Source organism: Cyanistes caeruleus, chromosome 4, assembly GCF_971803275.1.
Source record: "Cyanistes caeruleus chromosome 4, bCyaCae1.hap1.1, whole genome shotgun sequence".
NCBI classification, from domain to species: Eukaryota; Metazoa; Chordata; class Aves; order Passeriformes; family Paridae; genus Cyanistes; species Cyanistes caeruleus.
Window position 1 is genome coordinate 35,628,540 of NC_141704.1, and position 18,208 is coordinate 35,646,747.

At 41.6% G+C, this 18,208-nt stretch overlaps 1 protein-coding gene across 1 annotated transcript in view; it reads right to left on the reverse strand.

Annotated features, from left to right (window-relative positions):
- Nucleotides 1-18,208, reverse strand: part of UTP20 (UTP20 small subunit processome component) — a 63,987-nt gene that overhangs the window by 38,139 nt on the left and 7,640 nt on the right. Inside the window, exons 9-22 of the mRNA XM_086885803.1 lie at nt 17,601-17,747; nt 16,957-17,091; nt 15,451-15,528; nt 14,617-14,795; nt 12,514-12,669; nt 11,883-11,971; nt 6,251-6,356; nt 4,925-5,075; nt 4,472-4,534; nt 4,004-4,162; nt 3,030-3,106; nt 2,103-2,182; nt 1,197-1,440; nt 415-630 (exon numbers count right to left, since the gene is read on the reverse strand). Coding sequence (XP_086741929.1) covers nt 415-630; nt 1,197-1,440; nt 2,103-2,182; nt 3,030-3,106; nt 4,004-4,162; nt 4,472-4,534; nt 4,925-5,075; nt 6,251-6,356; nt 11,883-11,971; nt 12,514-12,669; nt 14,617-14,795; nt 15,451-15,528; nt 16,957-17,091; nt 17,601-17,747 — 1,880 coding nt within the window. The remainder of the gene's footprint in view (nt 1-414; nt 631-1,196; nt 1,441-2,102; nt 2,183-3,029; nt 3,107-4,003; nt 4,163-4,471; nt 4,535-4,924; nt 5,076-6,250; nt 6,357-11,882; nt 11,972-12,513; nt 12,670-14,616; nt 14,796-15,450; nt 15,529-16,956; nt 17,092-17,600; nt 17,748-18,208) is intronic.

The window sequence follows — 18,208 nt, forward strand, 5'->3', positions numbered from 1 at the left end:
GCAGGAAATGGCAGTATCCAAATATTAGAATACTTAAACAAACAGTCTGATTTTTTGAAGTGTTTGGCAATGCCCACAGTTTTCAAAGACTAACAGATATACACAGAGAAACCAGGGAATTCAGGTACAAGAGTCTCTGAAAACTTCAGACTACTACACTTTTTTTTGTCTAAAGTAAAATACACCACAGATTGGTAAGCAGGTAAGCAAGATAATGATAAAACCTGGGCGATATATTTAGATTTTTAGTACTGTAGAGGTGGAATTTCTGACTTGTAACCCACCGAGAAACAATGAAGTAAAAGCAAAAGAAAAAAATAATATATACAAAACCACAACTTGTATCTCAATGTGAGATGCTGAACCTGCCTTTCCATGAATGCACTAGCAAAAGGGAAAACTAAAAATACTTACTTAGCAGCAGCTCTTCTTGTTTTCTTTTTCAGTACTCCTACACTAATTGGTTCCCCTTCTTCCTTTTCTTCTTCCTCCGCCTCCTCCTCCTCCTCCTCCATAGCAACATCATTCACCTCTTCAGTTGGCATTTGTTTTGCTGCTATGGTGCCACTAACTTTCCTTCTGAGATCCTGAGATGGAGCCACTAAGGAATCTGCTGGGTAGTACTCATTTCTGTGTTTTAAAAAAAGAAGGAAGGAATTAAGAAGCATAACATTTTTCAAGGCTACAGGGCAGCAACAACAACAACTAAAAACCTCACCATTCTTATTATAACATCTTATTGTCCATCATACTCTCTGACATGTGCACACATATGCAAGCACACCACTGCTTTCCCTCCAGGGGCAGGAATTTGAATCAGCCTCTAACAAAATCAGTATTTTCCCCATCCTGGGGGGAAATACTTTGGTATTCTGTGATTCCAAATTAAAGCATGTTTTCATGAAAGAGGAACTTTATTTCCAGTGAAATCACTCTGTGACTGAGTAACAAGACTGTGATAATGGCAAGTCAATGAAAAGAGACTGAGCAGCAGAGACCTACTTTAAGTTTCATTTCAGCCTGCTTAGTTTCTAACAGAATCCACGTTCCAATTAAAAGGTTATCTCAACTGGAAACAGACATGTCATCAGCCATGCATTCAAGAAATAAAGTCTGTAATGGGATAACCAATCTTAAAGCTCAGCAACACATTGAAAGCAATGTGTCCACTCAACTGAAAAGTAAATCTTACTTACCGAATGAATCTCAAAAGAAGTGGGGAAAGTTCCCTCGACCGAGGCTCCACTCTGTCTGGAAATTTATCCAGTGCTTTCCACAGTAGGAAACGGTAATTTGTGTGGTCCAGCCGCTCACTGCAATCTGTTCTACTCCTCAGCTGCTCCAGAAAGACAGTCCCCACCTCTCCTTCTGGCATCTTCTCACTTTCTGTTTCAGCAATGCCCTCCTCCTGTTCATCTAGTTCATTTTGTAGCTCCATTTCTACAGAAGAGTTAAGAACATCTTTTTAGGTTACTTCATAATCACCAGTAGCAAGGAATCCATCCCCCATTACAAAAGTAATTAATTTGGTGACATGCACCTGTTTAGACACAACTGTGTTTTACATTGATCTGAAAGACACACATTGCTTAGACAGCCTTCTAGGATACCTTGAAACCCTGGCACTTCTCAGCTGGGCTCAGTTCCCTTCAGTAAGAGGGAAGTTCACAAACGGCTGCATACTTCTGACTCTGTATTGAAATATTAGATTGCATATACCCATAGGTAAACCTCAAGAGCACAAGGACTGTCTGCAGAAATTCCACAGAGAACGAAGATGGTCTGCATCATTACACTGATTTTGTCACTGCTCCTGACCAGTCTGAGCAGCACCAACCTTAAGCAAAGATGAAACTGCTGCATGGTTTCCCACAACCTGCAACTCCCCCCCGTAATGCAGGTGGTCCTTTTCCATCTACTGCTTGGTGTTTAGGACAGGAGATACAGCTTCCTCCCAAGCCTCTCCATTACTGCCCTGGACATGACAGTAGTACTGGTTCTTAATTCCCCCATCACATAAATTTGGGGCACATGAAAAACAGCCAAATAATTCACCATTAGATGGGTTACTATGATAACCACGCTTAGGAAAGGTGACTTACCAGCATAGGTAGCAGCCCTCTCCAAATGTTCATACAGGACCTTCCAGAACTGTTTATTCTCCATTTCCTTTGCATAAGAACTAACAAAGCAGAATACAGCATGAAATTAGAGAGAAGATAAGAACAGGCAAGCGTCACTCAGCTAGTTAACAACTACCGCAATCAAAGGCTTTGATCACTGCTTTAATGTGGCTGTCCAGGGACAGGACATCTGCACAAAGCAGCTGTAGCACTTCCTTGCCTTTTCTCATGGATCCCAAATGTCAATTGTTATTAAAATAATCTGGTTGTATCCCATGACTTCAAATGAACTCAAATTGTGTAAAAATGTTCTTGAGCTTTCTACTGACTTCTGTACAGCAAATCATATAGAATCAAAGGAAGAATCACCATGGACATATCTTCTGAAGAGCTGGTTTAATTTTTTTAAAATTAATTCACTGGTTTGAAGAGGAAAATCCCATCCTTTTTAATCGTACAACAGAGGGAGGAATAAAAAAGAAGATAAAGTCATGCTGAAAGAAGTCACTAATTTTTCCACCATGGTAAGACTTCCCTACTCTTTAGTAGGATTTAGAGGTTTTCCAGTAAGGACAAAAAAGTTGGCAGATGAGGAAACAGAGAGACTTCTTGTTCCTTTAAGCATTTCTGAAACGTTAATCAAATCCTGCTACCTCTGACTAAAAACTCTGATGTTATTTGACTGTATTTGTAACAAGTTCCCTTTAAAGTAAGAAAAATCAGGAAGTGTCTACATAAGTTGAGATTTGAGAGATCAAATTTATTTCAGAAGATCTCACATGAAGGTTCTCATGCACAAATCTCTCCAAACTGGACATTTTTTACCTCAGCTTGTGTTCACAGAAGAATGAAAGGAATGTCCTGAGAGACAACTACAGATTGCAGCAACCAACTGCATATACTCACGTTATAAGTTCAATTACAGGATCCCAGAGTGGGTTGAAGTTAATGTAAAGCATTCCTAGTAAATACCGAAGAGGCACCTAAAACGACATACAGCACCATCTTGTTGAGATGCAATAAACAGTAAAAACCAAGCTCCTCTAACCTTTCTTCCTCTCAGAGGAAACTTTATCAAAGAGGTTTTCAGGAGTGCTACAAAAGATGAAGGACATCACACACATAATCATTCCTTGTCTCATAGCTTCATGTGGAAATCTAGAACCCATCTACTGCAAGCTACACTGAGACCTCATAACTATACCAAAATAACGTGAATAAGAAAAAAACAGTTCAGCACAGATGATCTGGACTGTCTCTCTCCAACTTCAGTGCTGCCACAGCAAAATGAGGGGCCTCAGAAAGATGAAAGTTTGTCCAGAGAAATATTCACTGCACTAGGCCTAATGGCATGTCATCTAGACTGGCTCTTTGCTGAGCCACCTGGAGAAGGAGTGACCTACAGTCCTTCCTCATGGAAGTGAGGCCCCCTTTAGCTCAGCAGCAGAGGACACTTAACAGTCACAGGCATAAAAGACTTTCCTGCTGAAGCAGGATCCAGAAGTGAGGTCACCCATGGCCAGTGGGAGTCCTACCAATGTTCAACCACACTGAGGACATGGCAAGGTCATGAGTTTAAATTTGCTCACAACTTGCTTCTCCCTGGATTCATCTGCCTTCCTTTCCATGACATCAAACCCAGATCAATCTGACTGTGGGCCATTTATTTAGATGCCACTGTTGTTCTACTAAACACAGTACTCCTGAGGACAATGGGAGCTGTGATCCCTACTAACAAGTAAGTTTTCTAAAACCTAATTTGGAAGTTAATTGATTTTTTTATGCATTCTCATAAAAACTTCGCAATCCATGTGATGGAATAAGAACATTCTCTTAGAATAAAGGAATGTGACAACTGCTTTTTGACAATAAATCCTTACCTCCTGCAAAGATCCACTTGGTATTGCAGGCCACACTATGTCACACCTTAGTTTCCTCAAATGGAGAAGTTTCTCTCTGTAATCATTCACTGTTGCTGGCACAAGTTCTGCTTGGAGCAATATGGCAAATACTGGCTGGAATTCCCCTGTGCCATCACCCTGAACAAACAAGTGACATGAATTCTGTTAGAGTTCCTTTATCTCATTGAAAAGTACTTAAACTATACAGACTCACGGCCATTCTGGAAAAAAGAACAAAGTCAAAGGACTTGCTCTAGTTTCCACCATTTAGGCACACATCTGAAAACACCAGGAGGTGGGGACAAAGAAATAAAACTGGAATTTTAAGGACAAAAGCAGAGGATCACCTCTACCTCAACATTTTGTTTCTGCAAAGTGAACAAAATTTCACACATAACACGAAACACAGATAGCTTTGAAATGCTGAATAAAAAGTTTAAGCCTTACCTCAATTTGTGCAGGAGGTGGACTATCAAAATGGTTTAGAATTCGAACCGTCAACAGCCGGACCTATTCCAAGCAGAAGCATATGTCAGGCAACATAAATTGACACATACACACCTACAGAGAGGTTAGTGTCTGGTACAGCACACTGGTTTCGCCAGGTTCATCTTGGAGCTGAGAAACAGATTAGTTCCTGTAGTCTAGAAGGCAATTAGAAGTGAATGTGTTATGCTCCTGCCCTGATTTACCTCTAGGGAAGAGGCAAGGCTGACAGGACTAACAGTTAACCTCTGTTAACTCATGCCCCATTGACACAGGTCTAAGCAGACACTATGGAAGTAATAGCTTTACACAGTCTCACGCTTCTCCTTTCACATTTTATTATTTCACTAAGTTTACTTATATTTTATTGTTAAAATACAAATGATTTTTCATGTGTTCAAAACAGCATATTACCTTGGAAACACCAGTGGAAATATTAGGATGCAACTTCTCAAACAAGTCCATTAGGTTCCCTTGGGAAAGGGGTTCCTGGCAGCCACATAATGCCAGCCTCGTGTAATAAAGATCAGCCAACAGCAACGCAGAGGGGTCTGAAGGGAAAGTGCTAAAACAATGGATGATTTTATTAGCATACAGAAAGCATTGCACAGCAATGCTATTTAAAAATAAGGCAGCAGTGATAACTACAACATTAAAGGAAAATTCCACAATTTCAGACTCTGCTTGCACCATCAGGCCAGAGAAGTCAGACTTCACCAGCACAATGACCTGCAGCTGCAAAATGTATGACAGCCCAAGAGGCATGAGATCCCTCTTTTGTGTTAATCAGGCTTGTCAAGCTGAGACTTGCATGCTGGACACACAGCTGCAGAAAATAAACCTGCATAGGTCACATGAGGGCTTCTGCTATTGCCCAGGTGCTCTGTCAGTGATCAACAGAAGAGAAATAATCCAGACTTAGGTAAGACCCCAGGAATTCTGTCTGCTCACAGAAAAACTTCCTTCTGCTACCTTACATCCCTTGCTCCAAGCAGGTCTCACATCCCCTGCCCAGAGCTGGCAGGAAAGCATTAGGCTAAAGCTCACTGCCAATAATTCCTGCCTGATCTGGGCAAGTTGTTTTATCTCCATCATGCCTCAGACATGAGCATCATAACTTCCTAAATGAACAGGATGTTTTGAAGCTCAAGCCACCAAAGACTTGGAGATGATAGAGAGAAATTAATGGTTTTCCTAAATCCCTTTAGCCAGGCAGTTTTCTATGCTAATTATAAGTTAAATAGAGTCAAAATAAATAAATTGGAGTATACAAAATCTCTTCCATTGTGGAGCAAGCACAAACTTGGATATGTAAGGACATGGCGGAATCCCAGCACCACCAGCAAACTCAGGCTTTTGACACAGTTTAGAAAGCGCTGTACCTGTCTCTTTCATTATTATAATGTAACACAGAATTACTAAGTGTAGCATTCCAAAGTAAAACTAGAATCAGTATAGCACTCCAAGGTAAAACTAGAACCAACTTATTTGACACACTACCCTGCAGCTAAGAAAGCATCAGTTTGCAGAGAAAATGTCACTGACCAGGAACTACATTTACCTGATTGTCCAAAAAAAGTGCCTACAATTTTGCTCCATTACATAACCACAATACTGAAGCGATGCAGAATGGGGAGCACACAAAGAAGCATTTAATTAGCTCCTATATAAAGGCAAATCAAATTTTTGCTCTACCAAGGAAAACCATGAAGCACCACAGAACAGGCAGAGTTTACTTACGTCACCAAGCTCTTGACACGCTCCACAGGTAACAAATGGAGTACTTCAGCAGACTCCACCAAATTAAGTAGAGTACTTACAGCTTGGCAGGCCACAAACAGGCTTCCTGGAGCAGAGAAAGAACAAGAACATCTTGTAAATTTACTCAGCTCTCAGTGACTTGTGCTTGTATGGTGCTTGCCCATCCTGAAAAGGCTGGAGTCAGAGAAATAAGGTAGCATATGGATCCCAGAACTGGCATGTGTATTTTCTAACCATAATACATAATCATAACACATAAAAGAAGTGCTTCCCTGGCTATCAAAGCAAGTGCCTCCTCCAGCAAACCAGCACTGAAAGCTGAGACAGCTCCCAGTTTGCCTATTTCCATCACATCCACATGTGCAGAAAGCAGGGATCTGGAACTAAGCACTGTAAAAGGAGCTGCAGACAGCACTCTGCTAAAAAAGGAAGAAATGCTGTCAAATTGATATGAATGTAGCAAGGACAAAGCAAAAACACATACTGATGCTACCATCAGACAGGTGCCTATAAACTCTGGAACTTTGCAATGCACAATTGTATAAGACCTTCAAAGCTGTCCCCTGCAACTAAAGACTGAGTATATATTAGTGAATGGCAGGTGGGTTTGCTGAATTCTGTCTCCTTCTGAAACCTCTCAGACTCCTTTAGGGATGGAGGGTTTCCCAGAAGCACATGATAGCAAATGTCCTGCCAGGCACAAAAAGGCAATTTCTTTCCCCTCACACTTCTATGATAACAAATACGTTGCTTGAAAAAGATAAAAATAATTCCCCTCCTTTGTCTCTTCCCAGGTTGAAGAAATACTGTTCCTAAACCAGGCAAACTAAAGAAAGTTTTTAAAAAATGGAACATGTCTTACAATGGAAAAAAAAGGGAAGTGTGCCATCCATATCCTATTTATTCTTCTGAAAACATTCCTCTATTCTAAGTTGCTTAATTCCCCAGTTATATGCCAGATCCTGCTAACCATTAACCTCCATAAGGAGCTCCTCAAAGAGAGAAGAAACATCAAGTAAAGACAGGAGGAAACTTTTTGCATCTACAGTGTAAGGACAGTTCCCAAATCTGCATGCCCTATGGTAGCAGTGTGCCTATGCTGGACAAAGATAGCAGCTTCCATCTCACTACAGACACACCTGTGTGATCAATAAGGGAAGCACTGCCAACTTGCTTTTGCTCTGACTCAGTTTTCAAGCCCCTTTCCTTGCACTCCACAGCAACCAGAACACCAAAAACACCCAGTTCTGGAACTTGCACTTTGCCTTAGGGCTGAGGCCAGGAAGGTCAAATGGAGCACAGGGTTGGGAGACTTGCACAGGCAGTGAGAGGAGACTGGAGTTCTAGTAGAAGGTGAAGGAATTGCAGGTATCATGGAGGTGGGAAGAATGCCAGAGGATAAAAAAAAAAAGCATCCAGGAATCCTAGTTTGGGAGAAGAGTGAAGAAAACCAAGCAAATAAGTGTAATACAGGAGGCATGAGAATAGGACTGAGGATGAATTTATTTTCTTTTCCCTTACTGACAAAGGAAGAAGAAGCAATGTGCCTCTGGCATGCACACAGAGCCTGAGCAGAGCTGCTACTACCCAGCAAAGATGAGGCACAAGGAAAGAATTTTTAGATATTCCTTTTTTAGGCTAAGTACATTACCAATAAAACAATCATGACAGCATGAAAAACCCGCAAATATGAAAAAAGAAAGACCTAAATCAAAAAGGGCCATGCTTGACAAAGCTTCTTTAAAGAAGAAAAGGCAACAGAGCTGACTGGTGGGTATGTTTAGGAATATTAAGATATTATAAATGGAAAATGACAGACACCCCTTACAAACAAAGGAACAATAAACACTCAACCTGGGGCATTCCAAAACTTGTTTATGGTTTGTCACAAGGCCAAATACTTTCTTGCTCTCTCAGTAACAACTGCCCTGCTCTGTGCAGGCTCAGTTATTTTTTTTTTTTTACCTGGCCAAAGAGGGAATACAACCAGTGACCATCTATTCCTGGAGAAAAGATGCAGGATTAAGAATTGGTGGTGTCACTTGGGTCAGAGATGGTGGGCTGGTTTTGGCAGGGATAGAGGCAATTTTCTTCATAGTAGCTAGTATGGAGCTATGTTTTAGATTTGTGCTGGGAACTGTTGATAACAGGATGTTTCTGTCACTGATGAGCAGCACTCACACAGCACCCAGGGCTTTCCTGCTCCTTTCCTGCTTCTCATCCCATTCCACCAGTCGGGAGGCTGGGGGTACACAAGGCATTGGGAGGGGTGCTGTCATTTAACTCCAGCCAGCCTCCAAACCCCCTGCAGCTGCCTGCCCACTCCCCCACCAGCAGGATCAGGGAGCGAATCAGAAGGGTAAAAGCTAGAAAACTTGTGGGTTAAGATAAAGCAAAAAAGCCATGTACACAAGCAAAACAGAACAAGGACCTGCTTCCCATGGGCAGGCAGGTGTTCATCCATCTCCAGGAGAGCAGGGCCCCATCACATAGAGTAGTGACTTGGGAAGACAAGTGCCATCACTTCAAACATCCCCTCTCTTCCTCCTTCTTCCCCACAATTTATATACTGAGCATGAAGTGGCAAGTTCTGGAGTGTCCCTTTCATCAGCTGGGGTCACCTGTCCTGACTGTGCCTCCTCCCAGCCTGCCATGTACCCTTAGCCTCCTTGTCAGCATGGCAGCACAAGAAGCAGAAAAGGCCTTGGCAGCAGCAGTAGGCTTAGCAGTACCAAAAATATCTCTGTATTATCTAGCTTGTATTCAGCACAAATCCAGAACACAGCCAGTGTGATGAAAACTAACTCTACCCCAGCCAAAACCAGTGGAACACAGCTGGGACTGCTGACCCCACTGACCAAAGAGATATCCTGTATCGTAAGGCACCATGCTCAGCATTTAAAACAGGGAGAATAAGAAGACATGGCATTTGCCTTTCCAAGTAACTGTTGTGAGTGATGGAGCCCTGCTTTTCTGGGGATAGCTGAACACGTGCCCTTGGGAAGTGGCGAATGAATTCTTTGTTTTGCTTCACCTGCATGCATGGCTTTTGCTTTACCTCTTAAAGTATCTGTATCTCAACCCATGGGTTTTTCTCCCTTTTACACTGCTGGTGTTCCCCTCATCCCTGCTGAGTAAGCAAGCAGCTATGTGAGGCTTAGTTGCTGGCTGAGGTTAAGATACAACAGTCCTTTCTGGCACTCAACATGTGGCTCGCATGTGGTTAGAGATAATGACAGATTTGATTGCAACGTGCTAGATTGAACCCTGATTAATAGCTCTTATTGCTGTTCAGCTATTAATTGGCAATCTTCTGTGCCTGCCATTGGGCTTGCTTGTCTCACTGTACATTAGCAGCCACTCATCATTCCTGACTGCTTTTTGCTTTCACAGCTGTAGTGCTATACTGCTTATCATCCTTCTCTGCTGTACCTGGGAACATTTTGATAACAGCCATGGAAATGCACCCAGGTGGGCAGGTGGCCAAGGCAGTGCTGCTCTTTTTGTCCTGTTGTACCAGCCAAGCTGGAACTCCAGTGCAAACTTGAGTCAATTGGACTGTGACCTGTGGACAAGTCCACACAGGAGCAGGACACCCCAAAGCATCTGTGGCTGTGGTTAAGTTCATCTCAAAGGTACTGTGGCTTTAGTTACATCTATGCTGCAGCAGGTGTAACTCTGAAGGAATTGTGACCCAAGGGTGAGTCCATGCTGGAGAAAGTACATCTGAAGCATCTGTGCCTGTGGGTAAGTCCATGCTGCAGCAGCTATGCACCATGAATCATCAGCAGCTATGCACGAGGTCATGCTGCAGCACCTCAATGTGTGTGGCCACAGCCAAGTCCAGAACAGAGCAGGTACACTCCTGAGGGAGAACAGTCATGTGTAAGGCCACATTTGGAGCAGGTATATCTCTGAAGGCACTGTGGCCCATAGATAAAGCTGCCCTGGAACAGGTGCACCCCAAAGCACCTGTGGTAATGGGTAAGTCTACACCACAGCTGGTATACTCCAGGAGAAACTGGGACTCATAGGTAAAACTCCACTTGGAGCAGGTACTGCCCTAACAAGACTTTGGGTAAGTCCAAACCCAAGCAGGGGCAAGGGGAAGAGCTCACTGCAATGTTAAGCCCTGTGGCCTGGACCAAAGGCACTGGGGTGGAGACTGTAACAAGTATAACTTTAAATTGTTGTAACCTATTTCAATTGCATGCTGTAGTTTTAAGTTGCATGTTGTAGGAATTACTATAGCAGGATCCACCCAAACCAGCAGAGGACAAGCTTTACAAGAAGCAGTGCAAGCGCAGCAGTGAATTAACATGACCTGACTCTGGTGGCAAACAATTCCACACAAGACATCAACTCTCCTGTTCTGAGTAACCACTGTAACAGATGGAGCCCAGATTCATGGACTAAATGAACTCAGTGGATACTGAACATCAAAAAACGGAACATTTTACAGGGGTGGTCCACAGACTAAGGGAATGATATTGTATGAAAGGATAGGAGGGGAAGGGGTGGATAATGAGGTTGTATTGGAGAGCGTGGTACCCGAGCGTGACACAAATGGTATTGAATAAAAGGCAGAGAATGTGCTGGTTTTGGCTGGGATAGAACTGAGTTTCTGCCAGAAGTTGGTATGAGGCTCTGCCTTGGGTGTCCTGAAAATAGTGCTGACAACACAGGGATGTTTTTGTTATCAGTGTGCAGCACTCACAAAGCATCAAGGACGTTTTTGCTTTTCACACCAGCCCACTAGTGAGTGGGCTCTTAGTACACAAGGAGTTAGGAGGGAACACATCCAGGGCAGCTGACTCCAACTGACCAAAGGGATATTTCAGACCAAGTGTCATGCTCAGCAGACAAAATGGGGAATGTTCAGAGTGATGGTGTTTGTCTTCCCAAGTCACCATTAAGCATGGCAGAGCTCTGCTTTCTTGGAGGTTTCCCGCCCACACATGGGAAGTGGTAAATGAATTCCTTGTTTTGCTTTACTTATTAAGCTGCCTTCATCTCAGTCCACAAAGTTTCGCACTTTTGCTATTCTGATTCTCTGCCCCATCCCACTGGGCAAGTGTGAGCAGGTGAGCAGCTGTGTGGGGCTTAAACAGTCAACAACAGTCTTTTTTGGCACCCAGCATGGAGCTCAAAAGGTTTGAGATAATGGCATTTAATTGGAGTGTGCTAGATTGAGTTTACAGCTGTTATCAATGTGTAGCTATTTAGTGACAGATGGTGATGTCCTAAACTTTGCACTTTAGGCTTGGAGCTTATGAGTCAATAGTCTCTCCTTCACTTGACAGCTTCAGCCTGCGTTTGGTTTAGATAGATGTCCTTCGTCTGTTTCTCATTTTCTTCTTTTCCTTCCCCATTACCTCTGTCCTCCTCTATGCAGGACATCTGCCACCCCACCATTATTATGAACAGCAAAAGCAGAATTGTTTCCTGGAAGTTGCTTCCTCACAGGCTTTGCTCTTCTAGCTTTAGTCACGCTAGTAAGTAATTTTGGGTACAATGCTATTCATTTTCATGCTTTGTGCAACCAGAAAACTGCTTTTATTTTTTAAAATATCAACAAAAAGCAAATAAACAGGAAGGAACTGTAACTGACCTTTGCAGAGGCTTCCTTTGTCAATGGCTGTGAAGAGAGAGTCTATAAAACCTGTCACATGAGGCAGAATGTGGTCCTTGTTCATTGGTCTGTTCAAAATAATGTGAGGAAAAATAATTTTATTTCTGTTTACACTGTTACACTGACACCTATGTAAAAAAGCTTTCTATCACATTTATCTCTATTAAATTACAGGTAGCTCATTCCAAGTTTGAAAACAGCACCAAAACGTATTTGCTGTTTCTGCTTCACTATTTAAGTTGTAGCATTCACCACATCTTCTTTCTAACTAGTCCTTCAATAATTACTGAAAAAATACTGTTGAGAGAGGATAGTACTTAAAACACACAAACTGAAATGTGTCAAGAACATCTCTATATACTAAAGCACCAAATTTAGTGAGTAGGCAATCAAGAAGCTGATATTCTATTCCTGTCTTTACTGTTGACTCATGGTACTTCTATGCAGTGCTTGTTTTTGTCTTCTAACCCCAGTTTCCTGAGCCTAGCACTAGCAATTACTGTCCTTTCCTTAGTAAAGTGATTTCTTACAGAAAGAGAGCTCATAGGCAGTAATAAAGTAGATAGTATTACTGAAATACATGACAATAGTACCTTAGAATATCCCTTACCTAATATGTGGCAGTACAACCAAGGCAACCCAAGACTGTGAAAGGTCAGTGATGTCTTCCTTCTCTGGTAAATGCATTAAAGACAGTACATGATCCAACACTGGAATTTCTGCCTTTTCGCCTTGTCTTTTACTTGTCTGTTGCCTTGTATTTGAGCTAAAAATAAAACCAAACTTTTTAGTAGTCCACCACTGCATATCAGAGATTGTTCCTTTTGCTCCTATGATATTCAAAATCATGTTGTCTACTTCTAGCAAAAAGGGCTTGCAGAGCACAAGGGATTTTTTTCTTTTCAGTGTCCTCTACTGCACAAAACATCATCTAGTTATGCTGAAGAGCACAAAACGTGGCTCACAAGAAATGTCAGCTCCTTGTTTCAAGTTCAAATAACATTTCTAGAAGAAAGACATTAGTTCTCAGTTGGACACCCTCACAACTGGGACATACAGACTCCAGGAACACCTGAGAGTCATCCCTACAACTGTTGTTAATAAACCATGATAACATCGATATAGATGGATGACAGAAAACAATCAGTGAGGCAAAAGTTTTGGGACTTAAATGGAACCACAAGGTGAGCCCAAATCAACTAGCCTATTTACAGGCAGAAAGGGTTGACACCATACTGGAACATATCAACAGGAGTCCCTCCCACTGTGCACAGCAATCTTTCCATTCCACCCAGTGCTTCCAAGATCACAGTCAGAAGGCTGTATTGGCTTCACCCTTCAAGAAATACAGAAGCTCATAAAAAGCAACGGTAAGACTCATTAGAGGCTTCAGAAAAAACATTTATGAAATAAACTTCAAGGAATTAGGACTGTTGGTCCAGAGAAAGAAGATCTCAGACATGTCTGATGATGAAAGCCTGCTATTTGCAAAAGCTTGATGCAAAGAGTAAGAATGTTCTGCTCTTTATGTTTCCAGCAGATAAGATAAGCAGCAAGGGACTTAAACTGCCATAAAGAAGGTTTAAGTTATACACTGAGGACCAGGGAAAAAGCCCCTAACAACCCGACAAAAAAACCAAAAGCCAAAAAACCCAAATAAATCAAAAACCACCTGCATAAGTATAAAGATAAAGTACTGGCACAGAATGCCAGAGGCAGCTCAGATATCTCCAGAATTGGAATATTTAAAAACTAGGTAGGAGACAGGGTATGCAATTCTTGAGATGTCTCCTGGCGTAATTTAGACTACTGACATTGCAAGAACACAAAAGAAAGTCCAAGCAGGACCAAGGTCCTTGCAGCTCTATACTCCAAACCACTGAAAAAATAGACCAAGAAACAAAGGAAACAAGGAAAGAAAACCAAATTTAAGCATTTTGACTCAACCTTCTGTTCCTGAAACCTTAATGCTTCCACTATTATTAAATAAAAATAGGAAAAGGCCACACAGAGTAGACTGCTTTAAGGAAAAATAATATATTACATAAAAGGCAATACAAAGTCAAAAGTTTTGAATTGGCCGAGTTAGAGTTACTAGAAAAATCACTATCATTAGATTAGCAATGGGTCATTCTGTGCTTCAGTGGTTACCCCTAATTTTTCCAAAGAGGCTCTGGGGAAAGCAACCACTTCACTGCAACCAAGCTAGGTTTGCAACTAAAAGCACTCAAGCTGTGCCAGCACAGTGCTGCTTCTGGATTAATTACATGTCCTTTGATATCCAGCTGTGCTCTATGGCAAGACTTTAGTACTGCTGCCAAGAAAGCTCCTGGACAAGACATATGCATACAGGGAAAAAAGCTGGAGCACAGGCAGGGGGTTAGTAATGGTGAGAAGCTGAACTGCTGCACTCACTACAAAGATTAACTGCCAAGGGATGCAGTTTGCATGATGGTGTAACAGAACCCCATCACACATGCACCACAACACTCTGCGTATTAGCAACCACCCTTCCAAAGCAGCATCTCCTCTCACATAATTTCAAAAAGGAAAGTGATATCCTACTATACCACTTGCTTTGCAAATCTGCCAGCAATGCTGACATTTATGCAACTCCAGCAAATACCAGAGGGCAACTTTTATTGAAGGCACTGCCTTCAGGCCAAGAGCCACACAGACGTATCTAGTGTTAGCTAAACTTGAAAAGTCTCACCTGACAGATACACCGGTGAAAACAAGAGGATACTTTTCAAATGCCATTGAACCAATGGTAGGAGGCTCTGCTTTCACCAAAATGAGTTTAGCCAGAATTGCCACAGCCTCGTCCTTTGTGACAGCATCTGTGCCAGCGAAGCAATGTTCAATGTATTCTAGAAAGCATGGGAGAAAATGCTGGAGACAAAAAAAAAAACAAAACAACAAAGGTTAAAAAGTCAAAGATTGGAAAGTCTCTTTAATCATCATCAAATCCACAAAAAAACCCACAACAGCAACCACAGGGAAATCCAAATACTCAAAAATGAGCCAGCAAAGCATTGGACTTATCAGTTCTGGTGCCACTAGACACCAGCACACAGACATTTTCCTATCCCAGCAGAGAAGGTAATTTAATGCAAAAGCTCATTTTCTACCAAATCCAGTCTTATCAGGATATTCCAGATCCTTGACTTGGCTTTCACCTCTCACTCCATTTAATTAACTTGATTCCTCCCAAGTTATAGGGCTTATTCTTCATTTACACTTAGTTTCTCCAGAACTCATTCTCTTCCTCCCGTCCATAACACAACTCTTAAATCCCCACAGACAAGCTTCTTTTTGTGAACAGATACCTATCACCTTCTCCAACTATGAGAACCCTTACATAACTTTAACACAATAGCACAAGTAACCTCTTTCCTTCTTATCAGATCGTGCCAGAAGTTTAAATAAACATCATGTCAATACCCAACAATCCTTCAGCATACAAGGCAGGTGAATACACTGTAGATTATCCAGTTGTTCCCTTTAGCAACAAAAATAAACATAATGCACAATCACTTCCACCTACCCTCTCAAATTGCTTCATTGTGAACATTGCTTCAGAGAAGTCCAAAAGAAAACGTCGTTCAAATCTACTTGCAAATACCTGCATGATGCAAGTGAAAGGTTGCAGAATGAGTGACATTTCATAGTCAGCTTTTCACTACCCATGGGACATTTTTTCTGGTAAACAAATTAAGTATGCTTTGAACACTGAGATACTCTGCCTGGCACTTTTGCTAATTCCAGCACACAGAGCAGCATTGTTTCCAAGTGACAATTCAGGTACAGAAATGCACAGTCCTTTTTAACGAACCCTACTGACACAACCCTTTTTGACAAACACTGCTGGATCCTCTGTGCAAAGACAACTGAGATATCTCTTCAGTGTGATATGGAAAATATAAGTTGAAAGTGCTAGGACTGCAGCACAGACATACTAACTGATAGGAAAAAGCTTAGGCCCAAAGCACATTTCAACTCAGTTTTTTTTCTGAGTAGCAGGTTGCAAAAAGTTTACTACCTCATGGGCACAGCAATCTTCTGTGATTTTGAAGGATCCAAAACAGGGACAGGCCTTTGAGATACTCAGGATCAGTACTTCTCAATGCCAAGATAAACTACACACCCAGATCTCTGTTTCCCAGACCCTTCAGAACGAAAGGACAGCTTTAAGCCTCCTCCAGTTCAACAAAAAAAGCCCACACAAGTATCCTCAAATGTTTGAAGAAGTCTCCTGAGCAAAACTGGCCTCATGCCACAGGCTGAACCAATCTTACTTCAGCACAAGTCAACACTGAAGACCAGATGAAATCTGATCTTTTTTAAACAATTGCAAGTCTTGCTTTCCCACTGTAAATTGCGTGACATTTTTATTTCAAATATTGTTTTCACACACACACACTGTAACTATGGTCCACACTGTTAATTGCAAAATTATAATGTGCTGTAACAGGAAAACTAAAGAATAAGACTCCATAGTATAATCTCCCATTAATCTTTGCAACACTACCTTTGATAGGAATGTATGCAGCTAACTGTGTCAACGTTCCAGGAGCAAAGGCAGTACTGAAATATGCTTACCCCTGTACTTTCTGAATCAAAACTGCAATTGTGTGAACCTTGTTCATGAGGTTAAGGCATGCTTATTAAATGCTTTGGAACTTAATGAAAAAAGTCTTTTTTTTCACTAACTTTGACTCAATGATCTGCTTCATCACCATAGGCAGGACATATTCCTTCACTGCCTTCCTTTCTCTACAAGGGTTATAGATGTTTGATCAGAGCCTGGATTTCATTGCAATGATGTCTGCCATGGTGGCATTGCTGTACTGACAGCCTGTGCTAGACTGTCAGGTAATCCCAAAACCTCATCAGACTTTATTTAAGGCATTGGGCAACTTCTTCATTATCTGTGCAAAAGGCTAAAGGAAACATAGCATGTTTCCCAGGCTGAAATAGAATGTCCAGAAATCACCCTGCTCTAGAATATTTTAAGTCTGGGATTTCTGGCATAAGCAGCAATCCTTGTTACCTTCTGAATAGCTTCCTTGGTCAAAGAATCTGGCAACAAAACATTTTCAGCCAGCAGGAATGCAGAAATGGTGTTTAGCAGCATCTTGCAGCAAGATGATGAGAGATATGGTGCTTGTAACATTTTTATTAAAACCTGAAATGAAAAAGAGAGAACTCATATTTGTCCATGAAGATAATGATTATATGATCTGAATGGCCTGGGCAGTCCCTGGACCAGGAGGACATAGAGCTCTAAGCTTCAGCCCACAGAAACAAATCCTAATAATCACAAAGAAGTCTGAAGGCCCTAAATCTACCTTAATGGAGTCAAATGTATGTGAATCTGGCAGGACAGCTCTATACCACTGATACGGGGTGGTGGGGGAGTCTCCTGCACAGTGAGTGGAAGGAACAGACTCTAGAAGCAATAGCCCATTTTCCTTATTGCTCAATTAAAGTTGGGCTATGCTAGCATTACAATACAGAGGTAAAATCTCACAGAATCAGAGAGGTAGAAATACTCAAAATATGTATCTCTGTTCATTCAACTCAAATCCTAAGCCCAGTGATGCATCAGAAATGTGTATGAATGCTTTGGCTGACCACACCTCTTCCATATTCAACAGATACTTCTCTGACACATCTAATGACAGTCTGACATACCTGACAGACATCTTCAGGAAGTGAGATTTTAGATCCATTTGCATGTTTCACTAAGATCAGGTAGGCCTGCAGAATTCTTTCCACCTGCTCTGAAGCCACAGAGCAGTTGTCCTTAGTTATTTTCTTCTGCAAATCTAAGAGTGACTCCTGTTTAAATAAAATAGGGAAATTAAAGGTTTCAGATAAATGAACAGACTGTTTCACTTACTGCTATCTGAGGGACATTCTAAAGAATCAGTATCTCAGCTGCCCAACAAACTATTGTTGGCTCTGTCATATATATTCCACAAATTAAACCCTGCAGAAACACTGTGAAATTTCCCTTAGGTAAAAACATATCCCAGATTCCTTGGACAGAAACACAAGGAACTCCTAAAAATGAGGGTCTCCAGAAATGCCAACACTTGACATACGAAGTAGGAAAGAGAAATATTGGGCTCCACACCCACAATGGTTTGGAAGACCTAGATTTCACTGAAATTATCAGAATTTAGGTACTTTTACACTTTATATATCATTTTGCTAATGTGGATGCTGAGAGATTACTTATATAATGTACATTCTACATTAATGTCTTTCTGCCCAGATGATATAAACCCCTACCCTTA